General features: G+C 41.0%; 2 protein-coding genes across 2 annotated transcripts in view; one reads left to right on the top strand and one right to left on the bottom strand.

Moving 5' to 3' along the window:
• Window positions 1-16,111, top strand: part of LAMB1 (laminin subunit beta 1) — a 67,517-nt gene extending 51,406 nt beyond the window's left edge. The window contains exons 25-34 of the mRNA XM_057504404.1: window positions 1,199-1,568; window positions 4,237-4,421; window positions 5,353-5,594; window positions 8,154-8,357; window positions 9,005-9,149; window positions 10,958-11,165; window positions 11,366-11,507; window positions 13,818-13,994; window positions 15,455-15,614; window positions 15,808-16,111. Of these exons, the coding sequence (XP_057360387.1) occupies window positions 1,199-1,568; window positions 4,237-4,421; window positions 5,353-5,594; window positions 8,154-8,357; window positions 9,005-9,149; window positions 10,958-11,165; window positions 11,366-11,507; window positions 13,818-13,994; window positions 15,455-15,614; window positions 15,808-15,944 (1,970 nt within the window). The 3' untranslated portion in view covers window positions 15,945-16,111. The remainder of the gene's footprint in view (window positions 1-1,198; window positions 1,569-4,236; window positions 4,422-5,352; window positions 5,595-8,153; window positions 8,358-9,004; window positions 9,150-10,957; window positions 11,166-11,365; window positions 11,508-13,817; window positions 13,995-15,454; window positions 15,615-15,807) is intronic.
• Window positions 16,112-18,903: 2,792 nt separating this feature from the next.
• DLD (dihydrolipoamide dehydrogenase) overlaps window positions 18,904-19,526 on the bottom strand; it is a 44,605-nt gene continuing 43,982 nt past the window's right edge. The window contains exon 14 of the mRNA XM_036918965.2: window positions 18,904-19,467. Coding sequence (XP_036774860.1) covers window positions 19,402-19,467 — 66 coding nt within the window. The 3' untranslated portion in view covers window positions 18,904-19,401. The remainder of the gene's footprint in view (window positions 19,468-19,526) is intronic.

A 19,526-nucleotide genomic window follows, 5' to 3' on the forward strand; every position in this document is an offset into this window, starting at 1 on the left:
GCAAAGACAGTTGAGGTCTGTTTGCAAGTTACCCTGGGCTCAGTGCTGAGAATGGGAAGGTGGTTTAAGCTGTACCCCTGCCCTCGGAGTCCTCTGTCTACTTAGGGTAAGAAGATAATGTATTTGTTTTGGTTTTTATATTTTAATTTTTTTTTAATCCCCCACCTTTTTTGCAGACAGGATTTAAGGCCAGAGATAAGATAAGTGTTAGGTCTTTTGTCCCTAAACACTATACAAATCCTGTGAAATGTCAAGTATTGATATAAAATGAGTTAGTCCCCTGAGATCTGGGGCACAGAGTGTGGGCTCAGGGGCTTAGGCACTGTGCTAAGTAAATTCAGCCACTGTCCAGAGGCCAGGAATGCTGCCTTTACCCTGTACCTGTTGGTTCTGCCTAAGATGCAACCTGTCTTGGGCCAGCGAAAGGTGGGGACTGAATGGCTCCTCAGAGCCCGTCTGACACTTCTGACATGTTATGAGCCTGTGTTCTCCGTGCCAGGGGTGGCTGCCAAGATGGCAGACACCCACGAGTCAGATGAGACTTAGCTGAAAACCCTCACGCTAGATGCTTAGAATTCCTGTGACTTCTTTCTCACTTTTCTTTTTATCAGACTCACCAAGTTTCATGGTTGTTTTGTGATCAGGCTGGATGAGGTGTACCAGGAGCTGCTCATTAGTGTTATATCTGAGGCCAGTTGCCTCAAGTCACAAGGATACCACCTGAACTGTCTGTGTTGATGGGGCCTGTGGGGAAGTCCAAGTAAGAGGGAGGCCAAGCAAAGGACAGAGCCTAAGAGACAGACTCCAGCTGCCAAGTGCTGAGCTGGAATCCTGGCTGGGCCGCGCCTCACTGTAAGACTAGGAGTAGCAGGGCATGAAATCTCTCTAACCCGCAGTCCCCACCCTGTAAAGTAGGATCATAACACCTGTCTCATGAGGGCCAAGACAGGTGAGGGTTAAACGAGAAACCTGGAAACCATATTTACAGGGCCGGGCACAGGAAGTGTTAACTTAAAAAGAAGGTATTACTCTTATCACTAAGAAGTGTTAGCAAGGGTTGAGGTAATGCGTGCTGGAGAAGGTGCTGCAGTCTGCAGGGGCCGTTGGTAAGTTGTCATTGACGGTTGACACCTTCCCACTGTGACAGGGACCAGTTTGTGATCAAGTAGATCAGCAAGTGTTGCTGCTTCCCTTCCAGCCTGTGACTGCGATCCCAGGGGCATTGAGACGCTGCAGTGTGACCAGTCCACTGGCTGGTGTGTCTGCGTGGAGGGCGTCGAGGGCCCACGCTGTGACAAGTGCACACGAGGGTACTCTGGGGTCTTCCCCGACTGCACCCCCTGCCACCAGTGCTTTGCTCTGTGGGACGTGATTGTTGCTGAGTTGACCAACAGGACCCAGAAGTTTCTGGAGAAAGCCAAGGTCTTGAAGATCAGTGGTGTGATCGGGCCTTACCGGGAGACTGTGGACTCCGTGGAGAAGAAGGTCAATGAGATCAGAGACATCCTGGCCCAGAGCCCAGCCGCGGAGCCACTGAAAAACATCGGGAATCTCTTTGAGGAAGCCGAGTAAGTAATTAAAACACGAGTAAGTAATTAATGAGCCAGATTAACAGCTTACTATATTGTTCCAACTTGATGAACACACAGCAGAGGTGCCCTGGCTGGCACAAGGCTTCCACTGGGAGGTGTGGCCAGTCCTGTGAGTGACAACAGATGCCGGGCACTTGGGAAGTGAACCCCGGCACATCCCTGGGGACCACAATTGTGGAGGCTGGAAGACAGAACGTGTGCACGTATATTCAGTGCTCTGGTGCTCTAGGGCGATAGGCGGCAAGAACACTGACTTTGGAGACAAAGTGCCCATCACTGAGTTGCAGCATGGGTAGTTGCTGGGCTGTGAGCCTGAGTGACTCACTGATTCCTGAGCCTCTCTTTTCTCTTCTGGGGAGGTGGGGAAGATAATATTTGCCTTTACTTACAGAGTAACAAAGGAGAAGCATTATAAGTGCAGATGGTTGTTACTGTATGTTTTGCTACCACCAAGGACATTCCATCCCCACAAATAAGACACTTGTTTCCAAGTTATTTCCGCTGCTTAGCTGTTGGTCTGCTAGAGCAGTGTTTCGTTCTTCTAATTAAAACAAATTCTTTATAAAGAAAAATTCTCGTTGGCCCTTCTCCGGGTGATCCTCTTCCTGACTGGATGATGCAGCTCTTGCCGCTGAGGCAGGTAAATTAAGCTGGCTGATGCTGAATCATCTGTCTACCATTAGCCTTCTCTCTCCTGCTCTCAAACACTCCAACTACCTTTCCCAAAAAGGACTCAGAAACACAGCACAAGAAGCTCTAGGCCAAAGCACAAAATCAGGAAAGTGTATGAAGTATTTGTTTCCCAAAATGCTATGGTTTTTTATAGCAGACTCACTGTTTGGCATAAGCAAGGGGAGTGTTTCAAATCCTGAAGGTTGAGGTGATTTTTACACTGTGACAGAACTACAGTTATTTGTAGGATGGGACTTTAATCAGCTTCCATAAGAAGCCGGATGGACTTTTCATCTCAAGGCTGAATGTGAGAAGCAGGAGAGGAACAGCTGCCAATCTCAAGGACCTTGTAGAAGGTCCTGTCTAGACCTTCTAGATTTAAAGTAACTGGTTCCTTGATGTCAATCAAGCCTCAGGTTTTGTGCCCAAGACCATGTGACAGACCAGGGTGTTTCGGAAATGTCTGAGGTGAGGCAATAATATATTTCATGAGGAATTCTACCTCATGAAAAAGACTGTTGTGCTGCTTAGCCGCCTACCACATGGCAGGGACAGGTTTCGGAAGGCTGAGGTAAGCCCTTTAGGAGATGATTCTTGGCCTTGGTCTCACGTACCTAAAGAGAGAACAAAAAAATCTGGTGTTGTTGGAGAGCCTGCGGGAAGCAAGATTACATTCCTCAGACAATTTGGTGTCTGCCCTCACTACTCATCTAATCAGATAGATTGTAATCATCTCAGAAAAACTAGTTTCATTCATCTTTTTCAACACAATATCCAACGATGCGTATCTCAGGACCCAAAGTGGCACCGTTTAGAAATATATGTTAGATCTGGTATTTTTAAAACTGTAACATTGTATGAGACCTAAGAAGAAATGAAGGCCTTCTGTGAATCAACAGATTAATAAAAGTACTGGAAAGAGAAACTGTATTCTAAGAGCCTCAGGAAAAAAGTCACTGGGTTTATAAAATGTAACTTCACCTACAGATCCTTTTAAGTACTTTTTCTTTGAGGTGGGTCAGGATTATTTCATCCTTAAATATCATTTTTCTAATGGGCCCCCAGCCTTTCAGCATCTCTACATTGTCCCAAATTTTTATACTAACTGTTCTATCCCTGAGAAGACAATTATACTCAATTAGGTGACATGGTAATTGGCAGAGCTAAGGTCTTCTCAAATATTACTTTCTTTGTGATATATACACAGATGTACACTGCATATATACAAATAATACACAAGTAGATGCCTAAAAGACAGCTTTGGAGTTAGGAAGATACAGAACAAAATGCAGCTGGGTTTAGATTCCAAATGAAATATTGTGAAAGCTCAATGTTTATCACATTCCATTCTCAGTAGATAATACCTTCTTTCTTATGGAAAAAAAAAAATGTTGCTTGTTGGCAGGAGGCTCCCTTGAATGGGACTGTGCTGGAAGGGATCAGTGTGTGACAAACTCTTTGGTGGCAGCTGTTGCCTTCCTAGCGGCTGTGGGGCTTCCTGTCTGCATGTCCCATCTTGACGCAGATCCCTGAGATTCAGATAAGAGCATTTTTGCCTGGTGGCTGGGAGGCATACTTCTACACTGGAGTCGCTTATGTCTTTTGAGTCTGTGGGGTTGCATGGGCTTGCGGATGCTTACATACAGGGCTGGAACTCCACTCACTGGACCTATGCTCATATTAACAGCAGGTATTCAGAATCCCTCAAATGGCCCATCCACCACAACACCACTGAGTGGTGCTTCTGTGTTTCTTTCTTTGAAGAAAGAAAATTTGTGAGATTTAATACAGTCTCTCCTACTAATGATAAAAGAGAATAAAAGCACAGTTTAGAGATAATGTGTTACAAATTACTGAATTGGTTTGAAATCCCAGAGTAATGGATGCAATATTAGTGGCAAGTGTAAAAATGAGATTTCAAAATTCCCCTTTGGTTCCCTTTACTTAGATAAATGTCCCTGTCCCTTTACAGGAAGCTAACCAAAGATGTTACAGAAAAGATGGCCCAAGTAGAAGTGAGACTGTCTGACACAGCCTCACAAAGTAACAGCACAGCCAGAGAACTGGACTCTCTACAGACAGAAGCAGAAAGCCTGGAGAACACAGTGAAAGAGCTCGCTGAGCAGCTGGAATTTATCAAGAACTCAGATATTCGGGGTGAGCGTTTTTTGTGTAACTATGCGATCCTGGACAATGGACTTAACACTGTCTAATCTTTTAGTACAGCACTTGCAGAAAAAAACCATGTGCTTTCTAACAATTTTGAAGTTTTTTCTCATTGAGGCTCTGGCAGAAGTGAGGATTGAAAATCCCCCTTTTATAAATGTGACCCCAGAGCTAAGAGGCACAGCCGAGGGCCCACGGAGCAAGCAGCCATTGTGGTTACATTAGGTAGGAGGGCATCTGTTTCCTGGGCTCTTCTCACTGGTTATAACCTCCTTGGTTTTTCTCGGAAAGGGGCCCTTTTGAATAGTTAAGGAATTAAATTGATATTTCTACAAATCCTTTTATATTCAAGAATGTTGCTTGGTCAGGAAATAATTTTGGCAAATCCTTCATTCGTTGATGCCATAGACCACCCCCCACAAAAACAAAAGGTAGAACTATGTCAGATCAGCCTATCATTCCTGTTCTATGCATGATCACTTATTTTTTTACTAGGTCCTTAAAGCCAAAATATGTCATGCTGTTTTAACTATATACTCCTAGCCATTTGAGTGGATCTAACTAGTTAAATGACTGAGAAAAGGGGAAAATGATCTGGATATGTAATCTCCAGGCTGCCTGACACCCGCTATTTAGAAAGAGCTGGATGCTTGCCTGTGTGCAGAAACACCATCTGCATGATTGACTTAATTTTTCATCCAGATGTTTGGCATCCTCCAGAGCCAGGGTAGGTGCTTATGGGACAAAATATATTCCGTTGATCCTGAGAGGAAAGTTACATTTCTTCACAAAGATTTTATTCCTTAAATTTTAAAACAAAGCCGTACAATAAATTCAGGGCTGGACGACACCAAATACGGACACTGCTCAATGAGCTTGGACGCAGGGAATTAACTGTGGGCAATCCCACTTCCTGCCCTAGGCGCCTTGGACAGCATTACCAAGTACTTCCAGATGTCCCGAGAGGCAGAGGAGAGGGTGAACGCATCCACCACAGATTCCAACAGCACTGTGGAGCAGTCGGCTCTCACTCGAGACAGAGTGGAAGACTTGATGTTGGAGCGAGAGTCCCAGTTCAGGGAAAAACAAGAGGAGCAGGCCCGTCTTCTGGATGAGCTGGCAGGAAAACTACAAAGTCTAGACCTTTCCGCAGCTGCCCAAATGGTAAGGTTTGAGGGTTTGGCTTCAGGGCTATTGTGCAGTTCGAGGAAAAAAACTCTCTGCTTTGTCTTTAATATTGTTCACTTTGCAAATGAATCAGCAGGAGTGAAATTCCCAGGCTTGGGTGTCTGGACCAGCTATGGGTCTCTCTGGCCAAGCCAGATTAAAAACGGCAGCATGTGTGTTTTCAGCCTTGCCCCTTCCAACGGTTTCTCTGTGGCACAACCGAAGACTCATGGCCACTTTCCCATGCTGTTGTCCTGACGCCATGACTTACTTAAACTTGATCCTTTTTATATTGTGGACATTTCTTTTGTACTTTGGATTTGAAGTGTCAAGTCCATCTCGGTGGAGCAATTCAGAATCATTCAGGAGGGACTTCCTAAAATAGTTAAAGGGAGCAAAAGAAATTTTTCCAGGGGTGTTAGTTAAAATGTTCTTTTGTTCCAGTAACTTTACCTGGTGAAGATGATCCCTGAGACTAGCCTAGAAAGTAGATTCCTTTTCCAGAAGCTTTTAAAAAGTAACTCTGGAGCTAAATGGAGTAGTGAGTTTAACGAAAATCAGGCAGAAGGCCAGAAAAGGACAAACTAAGCCTGTGTCTTCCTCTTGCTTCCTTATCATTGCTCATGGAAGGACAGCTCTGGGAGAATGCAAAGGGTATCCTTACAGACTGGGGCTGGTGTTCTCACAGCGTGGAAAGCACGTAGGAACAGTAAAAGAAGGGGAATGCAGGTGCATGGAAGACCGGGGTTCAGACTCATCACAGCTGTGTCTGGATGACAGTCCCCCTTCCCTCCCTGCCTCCTTAACCTTCCCTCTTCAGCTTATAGACAAAAACAGTCTGTACCGTATAGACAAATTTAATTGATGCCTGTGAGGTTATAGTTTCATTATATTATGAAATTTTATAGCATCTAGTGGAAATGTAAGTAGGTCTCCTGTCACCATTAACAGAAAAATGGAGGCCTGGAGCAACGTGTTAATTGCTATAGGAGACGTATTTAAGCATGAGATGCCAATTCTCTCAATTTTGTTTCAAAATCTATTCCAAACCAGTAATCACAAGATCTCCCAAACTAAAATGAAAGCAGCTAAGCAGGCTAAAGGCTGTGCTTTGCAACAGAAGGTCCCTTGGCTGTGGGTGGCCTGTGGGCACAGTGGCCACGAGCAGGTGCCCCTCCCTGTGTTTGCTTTTCCCTCTGGGGAGATACCCAGGGATTAGCCAGCTGCTAATGTTCTCTCATTGTACATGTTTGCTAAATACCCTTGACAACTCCCTTTAGACTTTCCATACTGCTGCTTATGTAGAAAGAGATTTTTGTCCCTTTATGTGTTTTTAAAGTAGCTTCAGTTCATTTGTCTTTGTGTCTATTTAGCTAGCCCCGTGCTGGTTTTCTTCGTGCCTGCCCGTCTGGTGAAATAAAACAGATCCTCTAGTGTGGCGTCAGATTGTTTATAGAGAGCATCCCTGAGGTCTGTGCTCCCTTTAAGGCTCATGTTTTTCTATAGCAGAATAAACTTTATTTTCTGAAGCTTTTTATGTCTAGTAAACCAGATACATGACAGCCTACTATTATGATATAATGGGATAACAATTATAAAATTATGAGGCTAAAGAATTGATTGTATTGATTCAAAAACTACTTAAAAAGAACATTTTTCCGTGCCTAGGAGTAACCGCTTTTCACCTCAATAACCCTTTTGCCCCTTTTCAGTATGATGTTTCCCACAAAAGGAGAGCTCTAGATACAATTTTCTTCCTGGTTGGCCCTGTCTATCATACAGCAAACTTGTAATTCCTCAATTTGCGTGTGCATGCCATGGCCAAGCCTGGATCTTTGGAAGTTTCAGCTGGACAAAAAAGGATTCTAAGGGTGGGGGTGGCCATCGGGGGTTGCTCACTTGGAAAAGTTACATTCACCTTTGTTCACAGTTTTCTCTCCACCTCTCTCATCTGCAATGCTCCCCAAATTCCCCTGTTCAAATCCCATTGCCCACCCATCCTTCCCCAACTAGTCCTCAGCAATCTCTGTCTGCTTTCCTTCATACCTGCTGCGCTCGTCTATTCCTGGCTGTTTTGTCTGATGGTCCTGTCTTTCGAACTAGAAGGGAAGTTACTGAAAGGCCGGAGAGGAGGCCTTTTACGTCAGTCGCCCTGTCTGCCAGAACAGTTAGCATGGTGTTAGGTCTAAAGAAGTGTCTCGATACTTTTTTTTTTAACACAACTGGTTAGAATAAAGGGAAAGCATTCTTTGGCTCTCAATTGACAGACTTCAACTTGATAGAGCAGATGTTCACATCCTGCAAGAGCCCGTATGGTATTCCTGTTTATTAGGGCAGAAGGTGTTGAGGAAGGCTTGTAAATCATTGTTTCCTTGGAAATGAGGTTAGCTCGTTCCTCAACTCTCTGCTCCTCTCTCCCTCCTGAACACTGTTTTCAAGCACCCTTGCTGAGGACCACCTACACGCGCTCTGGGGCCACCCAGGCCCTGCACAGCTGTTATACTGCAGCCGTGGACTCTCTCTCTGAACCCTTGTGCCGGGTCCTTGGCTTTGCAGACCTGTGGAACGCCTCCAGGGGCCTCCTGTTCCGAGACCGAATGTGGCGGCCCAAACTGCAGAACTGACGAAGGACAGAAGAAATGTGGGGGGCCTGGCTGTGGTGGTCTAGTCTCCATGGCACACAGCGCCTGGCAGAAAGCCATGGACTTTGACCGAGATGTCCTGAGTGCCCTGGCGGAGGTGGAGCAGCTCTCCAAGATGGTAATTCAGTGGACAGCCCCAGGGTTCGCTATTTGCTTCCAGTTACGGACTGGAAGGTCTGAAAGGGAGAACTCAATTCTAAATGCTGACTAAAATAAACAGGGCCTTTCACAATCAAGTATGAAAGTTCAAGTTTTTGTGAGGTCAGGGGAATAGATGAGATTTTCATTCAAGAATCCTTTAAATATCTTCTTTTCTTCTCATGACAATTTGAGATAACCATCGTACTTACCATGGGTCCAGGGTTATGAATACATCCAGCTGCACTACAAAAACTCAATCCTATGCAGTTGAACATATATTCTTCTAAAGTGACACATGTGATATTAGCTGAAGTATTTATGCTGGTGTCTGAGAAAAAGGCTAAGGAACATTTTCTAGGCCATCAAATCTTTCAGAGGAGTTAAAAACAGCTAGAAAAAGTTTTATATGCTAGCCCTGTAAATGTAAGAATACTGTACAGGAATCTGTACACTGAATACTTTGAGCCTTTACAGGAATATAATATGGGTGAATGGGAGACATTCTAAACATTGTGACTCCAAATGCTTAGTTTTTCAACATCACTTTCTAGACCACATATATTATTCTGGTCTGCTTTAGGAAGAGTGAAGTTGCTCCCCAGGTAATCTATGCCTTATATTTAGGTCTCTGAAGCCAAACTGAGGGCAGATGAGGCAAAACAGAATGCTCGAGATGTTCTGTTGAGAACCAACGCCACCAAAGAAAAAGTGGACAAGAGCAATGAGGGTCTGAGGGACCTGATCAAGCAAATCAGAGACTTTCTGACCCGTAAGGAACTTTTTCATTTTACTTTTAGACCCTTCTTCCTATCTTAGAATGTAAAACTGTTTTGTGAAGAGTGTGTTTCAGAGCCCATAATTCAAATCTGCATTTCAGAACAATCAATCTCTGGCAGTGAATAAGGTAACATTTCCAAAAAAAAAAAAAAATTTCCATGTTAAGAAATGTTTCCATGTCTCAAGAAGCTTATGTAAGTGTATGTAGATAACTTTATCTGATGTCATACAGATTCAGACCCCTCTGGGGGGGCACGCCAGGTAGGAAATCAAGGAAGCAGGCATACACCGTGAGAACTGCATTTGGGATTTGTTAGAGATCACACACACATCATCAGAGCCGTAAAGAAGTTGAGTTTATTTTGACATTGTCCCCAAAGCTTTGTAAACTTACTATTTACAGGATATTACAACTCTGGTTATACACCTGTATACCTTAGTGTTCTGTAGAGAAAAAGAAAATCCCTAGAATTTGTGATCCAGCTCCTAAGGATTGCTGGTCACAGTTGGAATGCTATCAGTAAGGATGGTTTTGGCTTCAAGTTACAGAAAACTTTCAACGGAAATTGAATTAATCAAAACAGATATGTATTATATCACATAACAAGACATTCAGTAGCAGCATAGCTCCATGATTCTAGGACCCACCTACTTCCCACCTTTCTGCTCTATTTTAAGCCTATCAGCTTTGTTCTCAGGCTAGCTCCTCCTGGGTTACAAGGTGGCTGCCAAAGTTCCAGACATCACATAAAGACTCAGTAATATCTACTGAAGAAGAGACACCTATTCCTTTGTTCTAACTCTTCTAGTCTGGGAATCTTTCCCAGCAGCCTTTGAGCAGTCACCTCCCTGTCAGCGGCCAGCAGTGCATCCCCTGCCCATGCGTAACTGTCACTGGCAAATGGGATGGGACTACTGTGACTGGCAGACTGATCAGGATTTAACTGATGTTTACCTTACCTTAGAGGTAAGCGCCTCAATAAAATCAGTGTTCTGTTAGCAAGAAAAAAAGGGGTATGGCTTATAAGTAAAGAGCCAATGGTATTTGCTATGGGTATCTTATGAAATACTGTGTGGAGGCCATCATCCTATCATGTATTTTTCCATGCTTAAATGCTTAGGGATCCATTTTTATGTCCCTTGGCAGTTTATTAAAAAGCTTAAATTAATGACATATTTCACATCTAACCTCTTTGGCATTTTTTTGACTGCCTGTCACATTTGACATTCCTTGCCTTCTTTGATAAATGAAGTATCCTGATTCTCTCACTTCTGTGACTGGATTTCTCCCTTTTCATTATTTCCTGAATCCAGATAGTACATAAGGAATGCCAGCCTCTTAACATTTGCAGTTATAAGTCTCCCAGCTGTTCTTCCAAACTGTTAGAAGTTTTCATTGCCTTTTAGAATCAAATCCCAGCTTTATACCCTGGCCTATGTTTTCTACAACCTGAGCCATTCACTCCACTTGCCTTTCACAGAGCATGCTCTGTGCATCCAGAGATGAACTTTCTTCTTTCGGTCTTATTAGCCTTCAAAACCTGATCAGTTCCTCATCCTCCATGAGGGGTTCCCTGGCTGTCCCAGCCTACACCAAACTCCAGTGGCACACACTGGCTGCAAGTTACTTTCTCACACATGTAGATCTCATCTCCCCACTCCACTGGACCACAAACCCTTAAACTAGAAGTGCGTATGTCTCGGTGTGACCCCACAGTGCTGTTCACCTAATAGTGGCTGAATGAGTGAACCATCAAATATCTTTTCACCTCTTTGAGGGGACATCTTTGCTTTTAACAGAGGATAGTGCTGATCTGGACAGCATTGAAGCAGTTGCTAATGAAGTACTGAAAATGGAAATGCCTAGCACTCCACAGCAGTTACAGAACTTGACAGAAGATATTCGTGAACGAGTTGAAAGCCTTTCTCAAGTAGAAGTTATTCTCCAGCAAAGTGCTGCAGATGTTGCCAGAGCTGAGATGTTGTTAGAAGAAGCTAAAAGAGCCAGGTATCTGAAGACTGTGGCATTCAGGGGGCTTGTGTAGTGTGGAGTAAAAACCTATTTCCTTAACCAGTGAAAATTTTCAGAGTGACCTGTGTGATTTTCTCTGGATCATTCCAAGAAGGCTGTTCTTTAAGAAAACGTTCTTTTCAGAAGAGTAAGTCCTTTTTCCACGTTCACATATACTGTCTCATTCTTTTACTCAGCAAAAGTGCAACGGATGTTAAAGTCACTGCAGACATGGTAAAGGAAGCTCTGGAGGAAGCAGAAAAGGCCCAGATTGCAGCAGAGAAGGCAATTAAACAAGCAGATGAGGACATCCAAGGAACCCAGAACCTGCTAACTTCGGTAAGATTATAGCTGTTACATGAGAGAAAACACTCAGTATACCCTTTATCATAAAAGTGCATTTGACCATTATCTGAAAATTCTTACAGCTGAACATTAAAGAATTCTTTTAAACAAATCCAAATGATTCTTAGCATGGATGGATAAAAACGGTCTACTTTTAAGGAAAAAAAGGCCCCTGAAGACTCTGGAACGTTAAGCATCCTTTCCTTTCTGCCCCCACAAAAAGCCTGAGAAAGATAGCATGTGTTTTTATCTCCTGTCTTTTAAACGACTCACAGAGACTCTTCAGTAGTATGAAGTACAGTATTAATTTCAAAATCCAGTTTAGAAAACTCCTGCTGTTCTAAAGCAGCCCCAAAGCATCAGTACAAGATTTATGAGGTGACAGAGATCTTGCAGCTAAGTATCTGTTTTGTTCAGAATGCATGGAAAACTGTTTTTTACAAGAATACTTAGAGACTACCAGATACTAAAAGCATACACTGAATTTTTCACATGGATTTAGTGCTTTATCCTAAAAAGACTCATCTTTTAAATGCGAACATTATTCTTTCATTTATCAAAGATCTGTAAGCAGTTTTCCTTCCAATTTTGGGAACATTCATTTTTTCCTAAAAAATAGGTGAAAAACAAAAACAGGCTTATCTGATCCCTAGCCATATTTCACAATGTACTTGGAAATTAGATGCTCCAGTTCTCAGGGCAACCACCTCTTAATGTTAAAACCTGGGAGATGGTTTTGCGGCCTACTTTTCCTACCATTCATTGATACAAGCCCATTCTCCTTTGTTCTCTTGCTCTGAGATGAGGTCCCAACTATTCGTCCTTTACCTTCTTAAACTGTGAACACTATAATATATAAAGTCCTTTCTTCAGGTTGCTTTTGAGCTTAGAGAAATTGTTTTCCCACCCAGTTCTAACCCTTTCATTATTCTGATTTTTTAATCTCTTAAATTTTTCAAATTTCTCAGTGTGCCCTTAACATTTTAATGAACTCTATTTAGGTGACTTTTAAGAAATTACTAGTTTTGAAAGACAAAATGGAATATATTAATCATATTATAGGTGAGATGTTTGGCTTGATATTCCAAGTTAACATTGGGGTTTTTCAGGAACGCTGGGGTCTGGAAGTGCTTTAGGTTAAGGAGAAAGAGAACCTCTGACTAAACTATGCTAGTGAAAGCATGTCAGAAAGTATTCACTCATTTAAAAATAAAACTGTAGAATTATAACTAAGAATTTTTCTAAATTATGAATGAGTGAACCTTTAGGTCAAGATTTGGTTTGAAATACAAGTTTTTGTACACCTACACTGACCCATTAGTTTGTGATATTATTGTTATTCAGAGTTAATTCTATGGAAAGACCCATCCTTAGATCATTTTTAAGGAAAATTAGGTGCTCAGTGAATGAAAGGGTTCCTGTCTCATGGATCCCAGCTTGCTTTGACTGGCTTTTAAAAATCAGTATTGACTATACTTTGAAGAGATCAAATGTGGATCCTTGTCAGTTGCCCAGATGAGATACTTTTCCCTAAATACCTATGAGTATTTATAGCTTCCAGCTGGGTTTTTTTTTCATTTTATTATCATTAATCTACAATTACATGAAGAACATTATGGTTACTAGACTCCCCCATTCACCAAGTCCCCCCCCCCAAAAAACCCCATTACAGTCACTGTCCAGCTTTTTTTTTTAATTCCCTTCACCTATTCTGTCAAAGCTGTAACTTTCCCAGACGGTTTGCTGTGTCACAATCCAATTTCAGAGTTTTAAAGAACATTTTGGTTTCCATGTTGTCTGTAATTAGCTGAAAACAAGTAACTTTCCCAATGGTTTCTGAAGTGGTGACTTCCACCGTCAGTAACATTTAGGGCTGAAAGAACAAACTCAAGGTGACTGGGAGTTGTAACTTTCCCAACCACATTAATTTGGAAATTTATGTGGAAATCCCTCTTCTCACATCTGCTTTGTGAACAATGTTTAGCCAAAGTTCACAGGTGTCCTTAAAATGCTCTCAACCCATTCAAGCTGCCTGGAGGTGGTTCAGTGAGGAAAAATTTGACATGAATTTCTGCCTAGATCATCAGAAGTACCAAGAAACAAAGTTAATATACGAGATGTAGAAGAGCCCAATTAAAGTTGGGCACTTTAAGCTTTCTTGAAATTAGGTTTTCTTTTCAGTAAGTACTTCCTTTGATCTAGAGAAAAATGATGTAGCGGCCTTTTAAATTGTCCTGTGAGCTTGTATTGATAGCACTTCCTACCACTTCTCAAGTCAATGCCTTGCTGACATTATGCTTTTAGATTGAGTCTGAAACAGCAGCTTCTGAGGAAACCTTGTTCAATGCCTCCCAACGCCTAAGTGAGCTAGAGAGGAATGTTGAAGAACTTAAGCGGAAGTCTGCCCAGAACTCTGGGGAGGCAGAATACATTGAAAAAGTAGCCGGTGCTGTGAAACAAACTGCAGATGATGCTAAAGAGGTAAGTACGTCTTTGTAACTTTACAGCTCTGTGGATAAAGGAGCAACTGGTCACCCCCTCATTGCCTTCTTTGGCAATGGACCTAATATAGTTATTCATCACTTCCCAAGTGACCTGTTTTGAAACAGCAGTCTTGAGAGACACAGATAGAAAATGGGAGTGGATATGAGAGTATCCAACAGGTGTAACCTAAGTCCTCAAATCCTAACTTGAATAAGAGTTGAAAAAATGGAATTAGAGGTAGAAGTCTGAAGCATACCGAACTTTTATTTCTGTATTGCAACGCGGAAGACCTTTATGGCATACAGTATTCACCTGACCATTTGAGAAATCTTTAAAAGCAGGGCAGAGAAAGCTCAGGGAATTCCTAACAAAGAACAGCTAGTAGAGAACCAACTCTCACCGCTTCCACACTCATTTGAATAAACCACCCCTCACTTCTCATTGGAAGGTACTCCCCAAATTTTTTGCCAGAAGCCAATTGTTGAAGCACATGTTCAATTTCTAAATTTGGTGTGGGCAGATGTTTATCTCCAAAGAAACAAAACAACTTTTGAATATTGAAACTTAAATAAGAGTACAGAGTTATAAATGAAGATTTCTTCCAGAAGTTACTATAGCTTTTAGGCATTACATAAGGTGACTTCCCTACACCTCTGGGTTGGGGAAGAGAACAAAACAAGTTCACCACCACGTCTGTCTTTTGCATTATGGTTTATGGTTTTCCTGTGGTTCTGAGAGCATAAATCTCAGAAGTACTTCTCTTACAGAGCATTGTACACAAGTGACATTTGATTACAATAAAGAGGAACAAAACCCCTCAACATGAAATTCCAGTGTCTATGTTTGAACAGTGTTTCTCAAAAGAATCACTGGCAACCATCTTCCTAAACCCACACCAATCTCCACCCAGCACACACTACAGTCTGTCCTTCCTTCCCTTCCATCTGCCTTTCTCCTGATTTCCTGGTATCAAGCCTCCACATGCCGTAAACCTAATCAAGATCCAGCTGGTCCTCCTTTACTTTCTCCACCTTGGGCCTTTTTTGATGTATAAATGTTTGGATCTCAGCACATCTACCTCTGAGACAGTCTGCGCTGACTTTCGTACCCTCTTCCACAGAGTCTCCACAGAGAAGCACTGACCAGCAGGAGAGAGGGAGGCCTCGGTGCCAGAGGCCTGTTGCAACTCCAAAATGTCTTTGAAATCTTTTTTTGTTGTGGAAAAATCACACCAGGGTTGTATTTAATTCCACTGTTTGAAGAAAACTTTTTCAGTTATTTACTATTGAATAGCTTGAGGCCTGAGTGCCCTTCGTGGTAGCCTTTAATCCAAAATGCTCACTGCACAAATTAACATCTATGTGATCCCCCCAAGCCAGTTGCAATTATGCTGCTGCTTGGGTAAATGCAATTACACTAAGTTTATCACCTCTCTGTGTCTAAATGTTAAACTGCAGACTCTAGATGGTGAGCTTGAGGAAAAGTATAAGAGAGCAGAAAAGTTAATTGCCAAAAAGTCTGAAGAGTCTGCTGATGCCAGAAGGAAAGCTGAAATGCTACAAAATGAAGCAAAAACAATTTTGGCTCAAGCAAACAGCAAACTGCAACTCCTAAAAGGTAAGAATTTTCATGTAGGCTGATGCTTTCATAAAGTATTTTAAAATTAAGACATCTAGAGTTGTTTCATTTAAAAGGTGAAAATCTATTCACTTTGCCTTAGGCACTTACACAGAGCCTTAGAGGTCTAAGAGCAGTATTAGGTTTTGTGACCATCATAGTATAAATTCCTTTTTCTTTTCATCTCCCACAGATTTAGAAAGAAAATATGAGGACAATCAAAAATATTTAGAAGATAAAGCTCAAGAATTAGTAAGACTGGAAGGAGAAGTCCGTTCCCTCCTCAAGGATATAAGCCAGAAAGTCGCTGTTTACAGCACCTGCCTGTAAGAGGGGCGGCAAGGGCTCTAAGGGACAGCCGAGGCGGCCCAAGTAAAACAGCTACATTTTAAAAACTGACTTCATGAGCTTCAAAATAAAAAACTCATTACCTATTTAATGTTTCTAATCACCACATTTTGTATGGAGTTAAATAAAGTACAGTGCTTTTGTATAAATATTTAGTATAACTCTTAAATTCATTGTTACTTTTACTGATTTCATGACTCCCCTTAACCAAGAATGTTATTTTTACTGTAAACGATCGATTTATAAAGATGTTGATTACCTCCATGAAGGCCCTAATTTCTGTTACATCTATAAATGAGCTACTAGTCATCTATTTGCTAGGTCAGTATCCCCACAAACCCACCCCAAAAGTCACCGCCCAGTGGGAGTCCCAGACAGAGCCTGAGCTACCCTCACCATTTCAGTGGTGGCTCCAATCTCCAAGCCTCCCGGAAGTATTCCTTGCTGTAGGAAAGAACAAAAAGCAGCAACTTTTAGAAAAATCAGGAGGATGAATTGGGGCTTTTAAGTATCACCACCTCCAATCAGGGCTAGAGTTGCTGAAGGGAAAGTTCAAATTAAATGGCACAATTTACAGACATTGCTTCCAGTTGTGTGAGCAGTGCTACTCAAAGTACAGAGTGATACTTTAAGTTCTCAGCTTTTATATTTTATTTGATTTCACAAACTAAAGAGTCTCTGCTACAATTTGTAGATAAGACCAAAACAATCACATAATGAACAATGGCTTATTCCACAGCATAAAGAAAATAGCTGACATACAACTGCCAGACCTATGTCAAATTTATAGCTGAGCTAGCAGGGTAACAGGCCAGGCCCTAAGTGGTTTTTTCCACATTGTTCTCAGAGCAAGACTTTTCTGTGTACCATTTCACAACCTTCGACACAGCTGCAGCTGAAGCTGGACCTGAACAAAAGTTGTATAAACAGCTGTAATTTCAACAATAAGGCACTTCCCTCTGGTTCAAGGCAATTATTTGTCACTTTTATTTAGGTAGGAATCCTAACAAAAACCAAAGTGGTCATACCACATCATCTCCTAGGACAATTGTCTTACATTTTTTCCTCAATGATTTTACTTAAAATAGAACCTTTTCACTATCCCCATTTCTTTTCATCTAAGCAACTAAAGATCTCACCTTGAAATTACTTTCTAATCAGCTCAATGAACAGGACAACCTCAGCTCCACTCTACATAAGCCAAGAAAATACTGACAACTTAGTAAGTGAACATTTAAAACTTGTTTTATTCCTAGGACTTCATTCCCACCTAGATATATTTGCATTCTCATAATGAATGGGAACCCTTAAAGCTGGATTTAACTTATTTTGTCTCTATATAGCTAGGACTTCATTAAATTATATTCCACTATTTCTAATATGACTATTTCTAAATGATTAGAAAGTTTTCCCCTAGAGTAGGGGACAGGTTTGAAGTTTAAATACACTAACTCTTCACATACTTTTGGGACTTAAGATATTTAAAAGATGCAGTTCGTTTCTAATAATGGCAAAGTAGCACATATCAAACCAACCCTTCTACTGCTGACCACTGTGAACTCTGAACAAAATACGTATTTTCCTAAAAGGCCAGGGTACTGGAGAACCAGCAGAAGGTAGCAGAATGTGGCAGAGAGCCAAAGAGAACAGAAGAGCACTGGATGAAATTCCCATTTGTAACAGCTTTTCACTTGGGGCAAGGTCCCAATAAACAACTGGGTAAGGAATTGTAGGACAGAGTTTGGTAGCAATTGAAGTTTAAGGGGAGATGGCCCCCCCACAATTCTGCATATATTTCTGCCCAATCTCTGGTTTACCCCTTAACTATGCATGTGTGAGGCTGACTTCAGGCAACCCAGGGAAAGTTAAAAAAACTGAATAGAGACTTCAGATGCTGCCTGCCCCACAAAGACTAAATTGACAAATTTGACGTTGGAATTCAGCCAAATCAACTGCCTTTGAAAACAAAAACTCGGTATTTTTCAGAGGTACATAACGGAACCTGGATGTACCATTCATGACCATATGATTCCAAGACCACTGGACAGAATGGAGTGAAAGGGAAATAAATGTGACCTGTATATAATGTAATTAAACCTGAAGATGACCAAATATTTTCCTTTTCACTAAGATGACCTGATACCTTATTCCATGCAGCTTTCTGCTGAGAAATTAGATTCTCCAAACCTTCCTTAAGACTATAATCTTTAAACTGCCATTAAAAGAATACCTAGTTTGCATTTCTCTAGTACCTCAAGATACTTTATTTTCCTCTTTAGAAATATATGCTATCCCAAATTTGACAACTAAAGGAATCTGAAATGATTCTTAAATGTAGTTATAATATGCAAAAGCCTACTTAACATTTAATACTTTGCTATTTAAGTATTTCAAGAAGTGGCCATTTTAAACATTTGTCAACAAATAAATCTTACAGCACTCTTTAAGGAAACAGTCACTTATTCTGTGAGGATACACTGGAAATCCACACAGAAAGAGGCAGCAGACTGAAGATTCCCTTGTTTCTCAAAAAATATATACTAAACATTTAGTATATATTGCTAAACTTTATGAAGGGGTAATAACCATTTAAATGCCTTAATACTATCCTATAATGTAGAAACAGGATGCATCTAGGCCTATAAGCAATAATAAAGAATAAATATTATACACAAAAGGTAGTCCTAAAAGAACTAGCACTATGTTGACATCCACTCAGAATAACCAGTAGGTGAATAGTTAAGACATGTTTACTTCCATATCTTCATTCCCCACTGTAATACATTTGCATCTCCATTTAACTGAATTTTGTAGATCTACCTCCTTCATTTGGTTAATTGTATAACTATACTTCAGACTACAGAGCCAATGGAACCTTAAAGTCTCAACATACAAATTCTACTTCTAAACTGCAAGACTTTGGGGATTAAATAAAACAAAGAAGAGAACATCATTTTTTATTTACACCAGTTCAGTTTATACATATTTTAATCTTATTCTAATGACTGACTGTTTACAATATGAAAAACAAGTTAAAAATAACCTGATTATCTTGCTTCAAACACAGCTATACCATACTCCACAGCTCCATCCGTGTAAGTAAATCCAACTTAACTGTATCAGAGATAAAAGCTGCTTAACATAAATCAGTGAAGTTGAACCTTTTATAAACAGCATGAAAATACAGGCTGAAGAAAATTTTCTAAGATGCTACTTTAAGTAGCTTTTTTCTGCAATATTAATGCACTGAAACAAAATATTATATTTATTTAAAATATAGATGATATTATTCCATTCTGTCCAAACCTATTAAAGCCTCCCCAAAAGTTTCATAATTCAGTCCTAGAGATTCTAGGAGCTGTGAGCAATTCCTGTTCGGAAATGTGTCTCTACAAAAGCTCCCAGTAAACATCAGAAAAAATATATATACTCTTCTAATTTAAAAGTTGATTGATTTGCCAAATGATGCAGCCAGGTTTGCTTCTCTAAAAGCTTCTGATAAGGTCTGCAAGGGAAAAAATTTAAAATTAAACACCAAGTATTCATGGATCAAAAGAAAACTGA

The sequence above is a fragment of the Manis pentadactyla genome, chromosome 7 (assembly GCF_030020395.1).
Source record: "Manis pentadactyla isolate mManPen7 chromosome 7, mManPen7.hap1, whole genome shotgun sequence".
NCBI lineage: Eukaryota > Metazoa > Chordata > Mammalia > Pholidota > Manidae > Manis > Manis pentadactyla.